This window comes from Nicotiana attenuata, chromosome 8 (assembly GCF_001879085.1).
Source record: "Nicotiana attenuata strain UT chromosome 8, NIATTr2, whole genome shotgun sequence".
NCBI classification, from domain to species: Eukaryota; Viridiplantae; Streptophyta; class Magnoliopsida; order Solanales; family Solanaceae; genus Nicotiana; species Nicotiana attenuata.
Window position 1 is genome coordinate 39,203,524 of NC_031996.1, and position 12,778 is coordinate 39,216,301.

The 12,778-nt window shown below is 37.3% G+C and overlaps 1 protein-coding gene across 1 annotated transcript; it reads left to right on the forward strand.

Moving 5' to 3' along the window:
- Positions 7,858 to 8,541, forward strand: LOC109231676 (Werner Syndrome-like exonuclease). Its single transcript, XM_019397319.1, has one exon. It carries the CDS (start codon positions 7,858 to 7,860, stop codon positions 8,539 to 8,541), a length of 684 nt encoding a protein of 227 aa, XP_019252864.1.

The window sequence follows — 12,778 nt, forward strand, 5'->3', positions numbered from 1 at the left end:
CTCAAGATCAAGCTTCAGAAGACTCATAGATAGGAATGTTGTAACTCGTAGCTGATAGGCTTAGTTAGTCTTTTTCATTTTTGATTTTGATGTAATAAGGGGACCGCGGACCGGAACCTCGACGGCACCTTGCTCGGCTCTCAACCTCGGTACTCCATCATCCCATTCACTTCTGAACTACACGTGGCCTGATTCCTTTATAGCCAAGGATATGTAGGCAGCTCAGATACCAGGGCTCGGTCACATTCTCCCTCCTCTTAGTTTTTGCTCTTCTTAAATAAGGGTCGGGTCAAAAAACCTGCGTCATTCTTTGTCTGAAAACTCTTCGCGTTTCCAGTCAAAGAGGGGCAGCTGTTGACATGTGATTTTTGACCCTCCCCGAAATTTTACCCATTTTAGCATGTAAATATTTAGTTTAGGCCTAATATCGACTAATTTTTACTATTTTACTTTATTTTATTACAAGAAAATGAAAAATTACAAAAAATAGGTTTATTAATATTTTATAGCCATTTTTAATCTTAAAAAAAAATTACAAAAATAGTACCCTATCATTATTTTTATAATCTTGAAAACACAAAAAAATAGTTTTATGTTTTATAGTTTAGTTCATTTAATTAAAATTAGTTTTATATTTTTATATTATAACTGTACATAATTTTAGAAGAAAGAATTAGTTTTAGGTTGGTTTATCCCGTTTTTATAAATCTTATAGTCCATTTTTTTTAGTCTTTGGCCCAAAATCCCTAGCCCATAGTTCCTAGGCCCATACCTTAACCTAATTCCTACCCTATATAATACTACCTACACCACAAACACACCATATACACCAAAAAACACCTAACACCCAAAAAAGATTAGAATCCACCGTTTTCCAAAATAAGATCCCATCGGTTCTGCTTCTTCAACAAAAAATCAGCGACTCCTACTAAAAAATACAAAGCAGCAGCAGTCAGATCTCAATCTCTCTCACTCAAAAAATCAAAGAGAGCACCACACCCACACAACAAAAAGAAAAACGGCAGCTAAAGCCATTACTCTCATTTTGGAGGTCTTGAAATTCACACACACTCAAAAAAGAAAAAAGCCACACACATGTATTTTTGTTGTTTCTTTAAATTTGGATTTGATTTCCATATGGAGCTTGTTTGAAGATGTATTCGAGTCGAAGTTCCTTCTCCGTTCGAGGTCCTCGCCGTGAGCAGATTTCCGTTTTGGTCTGAGTTCGTTGTTAGATTTTGATTCAAGTTGTGTTCAAAGGCTTATTTTGAATGAAAGTTCAAGAGGAAATGGCTAAAATCTTGCTATTTGTTGCTGATTATTACTCAAATAAACTCAAGGCATTAGGTACACACCTACAAATTAGTCATATACCTTTTTTTTAAATCAATTATTTGAATTGCTTGACAGGTTGTGAATCTATTGTTTTTGTTGTTGTTTGGGTATATCTGCACCTAATAGGATACTCAATTGATTTAAATTTGACCCATCATGCTTAAACTAATTGTGATTTCGTGACTAGTCATAATTTGGGGAAGTGAAGAAGGCTCATATGTGAGAATATAAAATGTGTGCTCTTCTGTTGATTATGAGAGTGATATTGGGTGTTTCAAGAACCTCGCTGTCAGATTATAATCCGTGTAATTCGTTATGGTAAACCCCAAAAGGCCTTGGGAAAATCTGTTGTTTAATATAATGAATGAATTGAGATGTTATTGACTAGGAACTAATATTCACATTGTTTCGTTCGAACGCCTACTATGTAAGTCTTATGAACATCCGTAGTTAGTTTGTTGTAGTCGAGTAAAGCCCTTTGGAATAATTTGAGGCGTGCCATGCCAAATAAAATCCCAAAACACATGGCCCTCATTTAGTTAATTTTAAATTCTTAGAATTCGAGGCGCGCCATTTAGCAAATTTTCATGGCCCTCGCAAAGTTAAAAACGCGTAGTTGCTTTAGGCGCGTTATCTTAATAATATTACTTTCCTAAACTCGGGTGTGCATTTCATGTGACCCAAATCCAAATCTTAAAACGTTGAATAAAATGTGTTTCGGATTGCGGGTGCATTTCATGTGACGCGATCCAAAGACATATTTTAGACGACGTTCAATCTTCCTTAAAATTAATTAAAAGCGGTAAATAATTTAAAATTGCACAATAGGTTTGAACATGTATTAAAATCAGATAGTAGGCCGAATATGATAGTTTAAGCGACCGTGCTAGAACCACCTTCCCTCGGGTTAACAGAATTCCTTATTCAGAATTTCTGGTTCGCAGACTTCAAAAGGAAAGTCGAAATTTTCCTCGATTTGGGATTCAAAATAAACCGGTGACTTGGGACACAAAAAATAAACCATCCCAAGTGGCGACTCTGAATTGAATAAATAATCCCATTTCGAATAATGTCACTTAAATTGGAAAAACTCCCTTATACACTATCCTTCGGGGTGATGTGTAAAAAAGAAAGTGTGACACATATTGAGGCATCGTATAATGTACTATATCATGTAATTAAGGCATCTAAGGGTGCTTATATGGATCTTGAGTTACTTAACTCATTGTTACAAGGTTTCATATTGAATACTCTTTGAGTATTTTATTACGAGGTATCAAGACATGTTCTTAGTTTGGGCCCAAAAAAAAGGACATGTACTTAGCTCAAGAAGAAAAATCAAGCTGATATGTGAAGAAATGTATCTTTTATATTAGAGGTTCATATAATTCAATATTTACTAATTTGTATTCTTTTCATTGATTGGTTAATTTTGGAAAGCAATGTAATATGATAAATATAGTATATAATTTAGTTATACCATATAAAATGATTTAATTTACTCCCACTTTGGCCCGGTTTGTATGGCATGAGCTGTGGACTTGTCAGCTTAGTTCACTTATCGTGGACCGGAGGGAGTAAAAATTACCTCTGAATACAGGTTCGGCAAGCTGGTCGATCTGAAGAAGTACCAATTGCTTCTAGCCTAAGACCCCATTTTTTAATGTTATGTAATTATTACGCATTCTAGTTTAGCCGTCATAGTACATAATCTCGAGTCATGGTTTCACTTAGAAATTAAGTCTTCTCTGTGTTAAGTCACTGACACAATCAAACCCAATTAGGAAACAATATAATCGTATGGCTGCTTAAGATTATAAATATTTGGAGAAAAGTTAATCTCTTTCTCTATATATGTATCTCGTAGTAAAATTTGAAATTATAAAAAAAAGGAGAAAATGATCTCCTATGTTCACTAAATACAAGCCTTCCCCTTGGTTCCCACAGCTTTCCCAGTAATATCTCTATCTATTTGTTCGTATGATTTCAAAATAGATTTAATATCTTTATAGGAGATATTATCATTTCCATAAAGCATAGTATCTCGTATATGTTTAAATGACAGGGGTAAGGAAACAAGCAATAACAGAACTTGATCCTCATCTTTGATTTCAGCATCTATGTTACTTAAATTCATAAGAAGAGAATCAAAAGTATCAAGATGTGTAAGTATAAAGGTACCTTCAGCCATACGAAAAGTGTAGAGTTTTTGCTTTAGGTAAAGCATGTTTCAATTGTTCTTTTCATATACATGATTTTCAGTTTTTTCCATATGCCTTTGGCTGAGCTTTCTGTAGCAACTTCACGCAAAACCTTATTTGAAAGATTTACAATGATACCAGCTTTTGCCTTTTTGTCAATGACAGCAAATTTATTGTCCATCATTTTATCCGGCTTTTCTCCTTTCCTTATATATAGTGCCAAATCTAAGTCATCCTGAATTAGGATAGCTTTCCAACTTTAATTTCACATTCCAAAGTTTGCACTTCGATCAAATTTCTCAAAATAAGTCTTTGTTAGAGTCATGTTGACTACTGGAAAAAATCTGGTTAGATCCGGCTCTGATACCAGTTTGTAAGGATCGGAAATCGGGTAGTGCACAATTTAGCCAAACAACGTTATAATGACAATAACAAAGATAATTAAAGCTGATAATAAAGGCAATTAAAAGAAGACACAAATTTAACGTGGTTCGGTCAAGGAGACCTACGTCCACAAGCAAAGAGGAGCAATTTCACTATACCAACAAGAGTACAAAAGAGAGAACAAGATTAGAGTAATTAGTCTCAAATACACTCCAAAGAAAAGGTTCACACAAGTGTTTCCCAACACTCACTCTCTTACAAAATACTCTATAATAAAATAAAGGAGAAGAAAGAAAGACAAGAGTGAAAAGCTCTTGAATTGGTGTGTTTACAATTGAGGAGAAGCTCCTCTATTTATAGCAAGAAATCCTTGGCCTTATAGTGGATATGATGTCATGGCAAATGTCATGAAAGTGGATATGATGTCATGGCAAATGTCAAAAACTTGGCCCCAACTTGGAGAAGAAGCCAAATTAATGATCATATTACAGTTTGCATAGGATTGTTATCCTATGTATATAACTCATTTTAGGACTCTTACATGATTTGTATGTATAAATAAGGAAAAGTATTTTCAATAAAATTATCATAAAGCCTTTCATGGTATTAAGAGCCTTAAGAGGTCAAAACAACCCAAATAAAAACCGCAAAAGCTTTGAAACAACTTCAATGGTGGACGACAAATTCTCATCAGGTTCCTCAGGAACAGCTGCTGGAACACAGACCTCCATGGTCACCACTCTACCGTCTCCTAATCTTGCTCATCAACTACCGGTTAAACTTACATCATCAAATTTTTTGTTGTGGAAGACACAGTTTCTTCCGATGGTTCGAGGTTGTGGACTTGGTCACCATATTAATGGTAGTCAGGTGATTCCAGATCAGTTTCTGACCGGTAATCAACCTAACCTAGAGTATCACGTTTGGATAAGAGAAGATCAACTTGTGTCAAGTTGGATTGTTGCTTCCGTGTCGGAAGGAATATTGCGCCAACTGGTTGGCGCTGAGACTGCCCAAACGACTTGGAACAAACTAGTTGCTGCTTATGCCTCAGGTTCGAAGCCCTGGACTCGTGAGTTGAAAACTCAGCTACACACATTGTAGAGAGACAATTCTAGTATTGAGTCTTATGTGCAAAAGGCAAAGGAATTTGCGGACAAGTTGGCTGCATTACAACATCCAGTTCCTAATGATGATTTAGTCTAATTTGTTCTTGCTGGATTGGGACCAGCCTATCTTCCCTTTACAAGATCTCTTGAATCGGGTCAAGAGGATATCTCGTTTGACGCTTTATATGGCTTATTGTTGAATGAAGAACGACAATTAAAGAGAGATGAGACTCTTAATGTCATAGCATACACAACACAATTTACTCAGAGTTCTGTTGCCCCCACTCATGGACGTGGTAGAGGTAGAGGTAATAGAGGTCGTGAACACTCTCAAAATTATAGTTTTTCTGATGACTCAACAACGTGGTTTCCAGAACACCACTCAATCCTCCAATGTTCTGTCTTCAACCTCAGATATGTCAACAATTATTTGTCACAATTGTGCAGGAAAAGGCCATATTGCACGAGTTTTCCCATCACCCAGGACATCTAATGGCACTCGAGTTTCTGGACAACCTGTTTCCAACCTAGAAAACACCCAAAGTCCATCTACCCAAAATTGGTTGATGGATAGTGGCACCACCCATCATCCGACATCTGATTTAGATAACCTTGGCATTCACTCTGAATATCAAGGTCCTGAGGAAGTAACTCTAGGTAATGGCTCTAAATTACCAATCTCTCATATAGGTGCAAGTTCTATTGTTGTTTCTGACAAAAAATTCAAACTTGAAGGTATTCTTAGTGATCTCTTTATGGTCTCAAACAAGCTCCTCGAATGTGGAACAAGCGACCCACTGATGCTCTCGCTTCGCTAGGATTCTCGGGATCTAAGATGGATAGTTCTTTGTTCTATATGTCTATTACTAGTGACAAGCTTTTATGTCTAATATATGTGGATGATATTTTGGTGCTTGGTAATAACCCTACTCGTATTAAGTCTTTAGTTGCACAACTCCAGTCTCACTTTGCAGTACGTGATTTGGGGACTTTGTCCTATTTTTTTTAGGTATAACAGCATCTTGGACAAGTGAAGGATTATTTTATCTCAAAAGAAATATGTTGAGGAGCTCCTTTGCCGTGTTCAGATGGAGTCGTGCAGTCCTGTTAACACTCCCATTTCCCTAGCTTCCAAACTTTCATCATCTGGTAGTGTTCCATTCAACGATCTGACATTGTATCGCAGCATAGTTGGTGCGCTGCAGTACTTGACCTTCATGCGTCTGGATGTGGCATATGCAGTGAACAAGGTTTCTCAATTCATGCATTGTCCTACGGATATTCATTGGATGGCAGTGAAACGTATCTTGCGATATATCAAAGGTTCATTAGTTCATGGTTTGTTCTTTTTACGAAGTTCTACTACATTACTTCATGGTTATACAGATTCCGATTAGGGGGATGGGGGCAGTGGCGAAGCCGGAAATATTTCCAACGGTGTTCAAACTTGAAAGAACTAAAAAAAAATTCCCGACAAAAGGGTGTTCAATATATATTTTATACATCTAAAATCAGTATTTTACTCATATACGCAGTGTAATTTTTCGTAATATTTTGGTAAATGGTGGCCAGTTGACCACCCTTTGTAAAAGGTGGCTTCGCCCCTCGGTGGGGGAATATAGATGATAGGAAGTCCACCATTGGTTTTGCCATTTACCTGGACAATCATTTGATATCATGGTCATCAAGAAAGCAAAGAGTTGTATCCTGATCAAGCACTGGGGCTGAGTATAGAGCACTAGCTACTGCAACTTCAGAAATCACTTGGGTGGAGTTTCTGCTTCGAGAAATTGGATGTTTTACCTCTTCTACTCCTATTCTGTGGTGTGACAATTTGAGTGCTACATACTTAACAACCAATCCCATTTACCATTCTCGTACGAAACACATGGAAATTGATTTCCATTTTGTTTGAGACAAGGTTCGTGCTAAGACGCTTCCAATTCGGTATGTCAGTTCTCTTAATCAAGTTGCCGATATATTGACGAAGCCATTGTCGAAGTCACGCTTTCTTGAGTTAAAATCCAAGTTGATGGTGGTCTAGACCCCTGCTCAACTTGAGGGGGAATGAAGAAGGATAACATTCAGTTGTAGTATATTATCAATTGGTTTTGTCTACTTGTGTCCTAGTTTGCGTAGAATTGTTATCCTCTGTATATAACTTATTTTAAGACTCTTACATGATTTGTATGTATAAATATGGCAGAGTATTTTCAGTACAATTATCATAAAGCATTTCAATATTTACTGTGCTCCTGCAAAAGTTATTTTATGTAACTAAAGTAATTAATACTCCTATTTGCAATGAACTATAAACCAAATCTCTCAAACAAATTAATTAATCAAATATCCTTGAAACATAGACACTACAGATATTCATTTCCCAACTTCTATATGGAGATGGAGGATTTATAAGAGAAACTCTATCTTTGTAACTTGAAAAGAAATCACGTACGTACGGTAAAATATTAAACCAAGACAAGCGTTGGACAGCTAAATTTTGGAAAACTCATCAGTCAGCCCTATTTAGTATATTGAACAGCTTAATTTGAAAACTCATCAGTCACCCCTATTTACTTTGGCGTGCATGGAGTATTTAAAAGACCGTTCATTTTCTTGGTAATAAACGTCAGAGTAAATGGTGTTTATATTCTCAATTATCGAATAATATATTTAAAAATCAATTTCAGAGTTTTCCAAAAACATTAAACGCATATTAACATTTTTTTTACGTTTTTCAGGGATACTAACCCTACAGATCAATATGCTATAAATTGTGATCTTCCGAAATGCATCAAACATAATTTTATTTTCACAATATCATAACTATGTCCTCATCACCTGGTAGCACCTCTAGTATGGCCAGCTTCAACCCCACGCCCATTACCAACTACAGCGTCAATTTTGATCGAAAGACAATTGTAACAACAGTGACTGACAAAGCTTCCATTGCCAATCTATGGGCAAGTGAAGTCCTCACCTTGTATGGAAAGAATGCAGGAACGGAGACCTTTGTTGGCTTAGGCATCCAATGGAGTCACGGTACTGTAGTCCCAAACACGGCCAACAAAACAGCTACACTCCAACTCTGCATTGAGTACAGGTGTCTGATAGTGCAGTTGTTTTATTTGGACGAAATCCCACCACAAACACTCAAAACCTTATTGTCTAGTCCTAATTTCACATTTGTGGGGGTTGAGGTTGCTGAAGACATCCGTAAGCTCAAGGATGAATATGGCTTGGTCTGTAACAGAAACGTTGATCTTCGTGGGATGGCTGAGGGTATGTCGATTTGGTCGTTTTCTGCTTGTCCAGGATTGAACGAACTTGCTTCTGTAATATGTGCTATAGATTTGCCAAAACCTAAGCCTCTTTCCATGGGCAATTGGGAGGCAAGGGTTCTTAGTGAAAGCCAAGTTGAATATGGTTGTATTAATGCATATGCTTCCTACATGGTTGGTCGCATGCTCCTTGTTTTCGAACGATGGAGTGAATCTTCTTGGCGTAGATAATTTAGAGTTTTAAATGTGATTTTCTCTTCCTTATCGTTTTCCTACATGATCGTTTTCTCTTCCATAGGTTATTCGGCGACAACCGAAGGGAGTTTGTATCACAGCTTCCAGCTTTTAGGGGCTTATGTTTGTCTGGTTATGCATCTGAACTTCTGAAAATGGTGTATTAATCATTCATGTTATGCTTAATTTGATATTTTGGATTGCTGTCTTGCTGATACGACTCTGATTGTTCATTTTGTGGCTTTTAATTTTCGTGCTCTATCAAATCAAAATTAACAACTTACTCCCTCCGTTCACTTTTACTTGGCATGTGTATTAAAAATATCATTACGTATATCAAGAGAGACAAATTTGTTGTTTCTATTATATCCACAATATTTATTGCTCAGTTTAAATTATTTTCTCAAATCTAATAAATTATGCATCAATTAATATGGGTATTATGGTAAATTACGTATTCATTGATTATTTCTTAATGTGCCAACGGATGGAGTACATCTCTTCGCGCGTATTCATGTACCCGAAAAAAATATTCACCTGCTTAATATTGCAGGTTTAATTGCATTTATTCTGTAAGTAAATTAACATTGTTATTGTGGGATTGTTTATAACTTAGTATGTAATATGAAGGATGTTATTTATTACTATTACAAATAGATGTTCATCTTCTAATTACTCTTTGCCAACCTTCCCATCCCTGACAAGGTGAATGCTAATTGGAGTTCATTTATACTGTACACAATTTGACAACGTGTTTAGGTTGAGCTATGTGGGTCATTCCCTGCCCATTTGACATGGTTGGCTGTACTCGTGAGAGGAGCACCCATCATCTTGGCATGAGATGGTGTTTAAATACCAAAAAGAAAAAAGTAATTTTATAATTTTCCAGAAAAAAAGTCTTCTTATAAGTTTCCAAGTAAAAAAAGGATGCGGAGCTTTAAACAGAAGTTAGTGTTCATTTTTATTTTTACTCCCTCCACAAGCAATACTTGTCTAAGTTTTATTTTGACATATATTAAATGTGACTATATATATATATTATATATTCGCAAGTTATTTTTTATTTAGTAGATTTAGTAGATTTGAATTATTTCTATTTATTTTTAGTCCTCTTGTCCATAACACTCTTCTCAATATAACCGTTATCTTAATTTTGTTATCGTTCCATTTTCTGAAATTCCTATGCAATCCGAAGACAAAGTTATGCCGTTACGTAAATTAGAATTAGTAGATTTTAAAACGAGCATCCAACAGCAAGTGAGAAACTAAAAAATATTTTTTTTTTAAATCATTCAGTATTATAAGCGATATCCTTCCAAAGTTTAGCTCGAAACGAGATATAGTATTAAGGTTAGTGAGATATCATCACTCTCTTAATACTCATTCCATTCACTTTTCCTTGTCTAGTATTTAACTTTACTTGTCACTTTTAGCATATCAAAACTCAAACCCACTTGTGAGACTGCACTGATTTGTTTATTTGACTAAAAAGGACTAAACATTTTTGTTAAACCAATTAAATAAGAAGATTTGGGGCAAATTCTAGCCAGAGATAATTCATTCTAGATCTGAGATAGAAAATGGGAATAAACAAGCATAACTAAACATAATTTGATTACAGTGGTGATTGAGTTTCATAATGGGAGAAATAGATGATTGTTCTAATAAATGGAAAGAGTCACCATCCTTGAACAAAACCGACCTCCGTATATTTGATAAAGTTGAATTACAAATGAATATCGAGATTCCAAACTCTTCTCCTTTACCAGCGATGAGCCTAGAATCAGGGAATATCTTCTCCTTCAGAGAGATCTACATGTTTTTCCCTGTGTGTGTTCCTCTTAGCCCCCTTTCTGTTACTCTCTCCCATGATATTTATAACAAATATTTTCTTTACCCAGCGGTCCTTAACCGGAGCCTCTAAATTCTTTGAATATCCCGTAGAATATCTTAGGACAGCCAACCGCTGTAATTAATTCAAAGGCTTTTAAGGGCTGTGTGGACGCGACCTTTGGACACCTTATTTTGTCATATCAATCGCTTGATAGGGTGTGACTACCGTCGTAATAAAGGCACCGAAGGGGTAAGAGTTCGAGATCGTTTCTTATCGTCTCACTCTAAAGAAACGCGGGGACTATCTGTATACGGGTAAAATCGGGGAGCCCGATCTTACGATCATTATGTCTTTCCGTAGCTTCACCTCGAAGGCTCGGGGGCACAGGTCGAGGTTTCGAGTTCGATGTTTCTTTATGTCTGACTTCTGGGCAGCATATATCGACGGTTATCATGGAAAAACGGGAAGCTCCCTAGGCCCGTGGTCAAAGCTGACAACATCTACACGAATAGTACCAGTCTGTACCAGACTATTGAGTAGCTGTACTAGCTACATTTCTTTGTAATAAATGCACATGTACTCTTTTGAGATTCCCCCTCCTATATAAAGGGGATCCTCGTTATTTTTTTAGAAAAGGGATACAATATGCAATATTGAATACAAGAACATTCTCTGCTCTCTAACTTAAACATATTCTCCTGTGATTCTATTATTTACCTTTATTGCTTACATTTATTGTGTTCTATTAATTGTTCTTCATTTATTGCTCATTATTGATCATAAAGAGCCTTCATCAAAGCTCTCAAAGCTGTTAGTCCGTCATCGGCTATCCATAACATAGTATCGAGCTCGACCTCGAGGCCCCGTATAACCAGGCTTGAGGCCCCGATTCTAAGCCGCTCGGTTTGCATAAACACACTTTTTCAAGTTCTTATCTTATTTTATAATATCACACTTAGCATCTGTTGCCTAACAACTAGCATAAAAATAGATCACGTATTTTTAGAACCACAAAATCAAATCTAATTGTAATTACCATTTTCAAGGTAAACAGTTTGGCGCCCACCGTGGGGCTAAAAATAATAGTGATTGTTTTTTTGTTTGATTTCAGGTCAAAATGTCTAACTTAGTAAGTGCACATGAAAACAACGGTCTTGAGGACCATGGAGAAAATGACGAAGCTGTACCAGATATTGGTGTACCACCAAAAAACCCGGAGAATGCACCAGAACCGATCCTCGTAAGCATGGGCTCACGTGACGCCCAACACGCTAGTATCGGCTCCCACACTAACGGGAGTACACACCAAGAAAATCAACAGGGAACTCGGGGAAATCCCGCCCGAAAAAAAAGAAAGGCAAACAGGAAAAACAGAGTGGAAAAACCTCAGCACATCGTTCATATGATCATTGGGGGAACCGAAATTCCCCAAGGACCTGTGACCAAATGGATAAATTTTTCCACTGCAACGGAAGGGCCGATTCGGGTCTGCATGTTCGAAGACATCCTCGCATTCAGCGAAGAAGATTTTGAGACTTTTTCTCGACCACATAATGATGCGCTGGTAATTTCATTTCTCTTGGATAACATTCGAATGAAACGTGTACTCGTGGATCCAGGTAGCTCAGCCAACATAATCAGATCTAAGGTGGTAGAACAACTCGGACTCCTCGGTCAGATCATACCTACCTCCTGAATCCTCAACGGCTTCAACATGGTCGGCGAAGTAACAACGGGGGAGATCACCCTCCCGGTCAACAAATCTGGTACAGTTCAGGACGCCAACTTCCATGTCATCGGAGGTGACATGAGGTACAACGCATTGCTTGGTAGGCCGTGGATACACAACATGAGGGCAGTACCATCAACTCTGCATCAGATGATGAATTTCCCGACAAGGGACAGTATAAAAACGGTATATGGAGAACAGCATGCGGCAAAGGAAATGTTCGCGGTCCACCGTGAGGCACCAAATCCTATTCACTCTACCTCAGAAGAGCCAAGAGGTAAACAGACCCCCCGAGGAGGATGAGTAAGATTTCCTCGCCCCCCGAACCTTCATTGCCCCCGAAGAATCGGATGCAACGAAGTCAACTATCAAAGAACTAGAGCAAGTGGTTTTGATCGAACATCTCCCTGATCGGAAGGTATACCTGGGAACGGGATTAACCCCGAACTCAGGAAAAAACTCATTCAATTTCTTATTAATAACATCGACTGCTTTGCTTGGTCCCATTTAGATATGACAGGGATTCCACCGGAAATAACCACCCATCGATTAAGTGTCGAACCTAGAATCAAACTAGTGAAGCAGAAAAGGAGACCCTAGTCCGAAATAAAACACGCGTTCATCAAAGACGAGGTAATAAAACTCCTCAAAATAGGGTCTATTAGGGAGGT

Coding starts and splice junctions, on each gene's coding strand:
- LOC109231676 (XM_019397319.1), top strand. CDS start 7,858: ATGTCCTCATCACCTGGTAGCACCTCTAGTATGGCCAGCTTCAACCCC.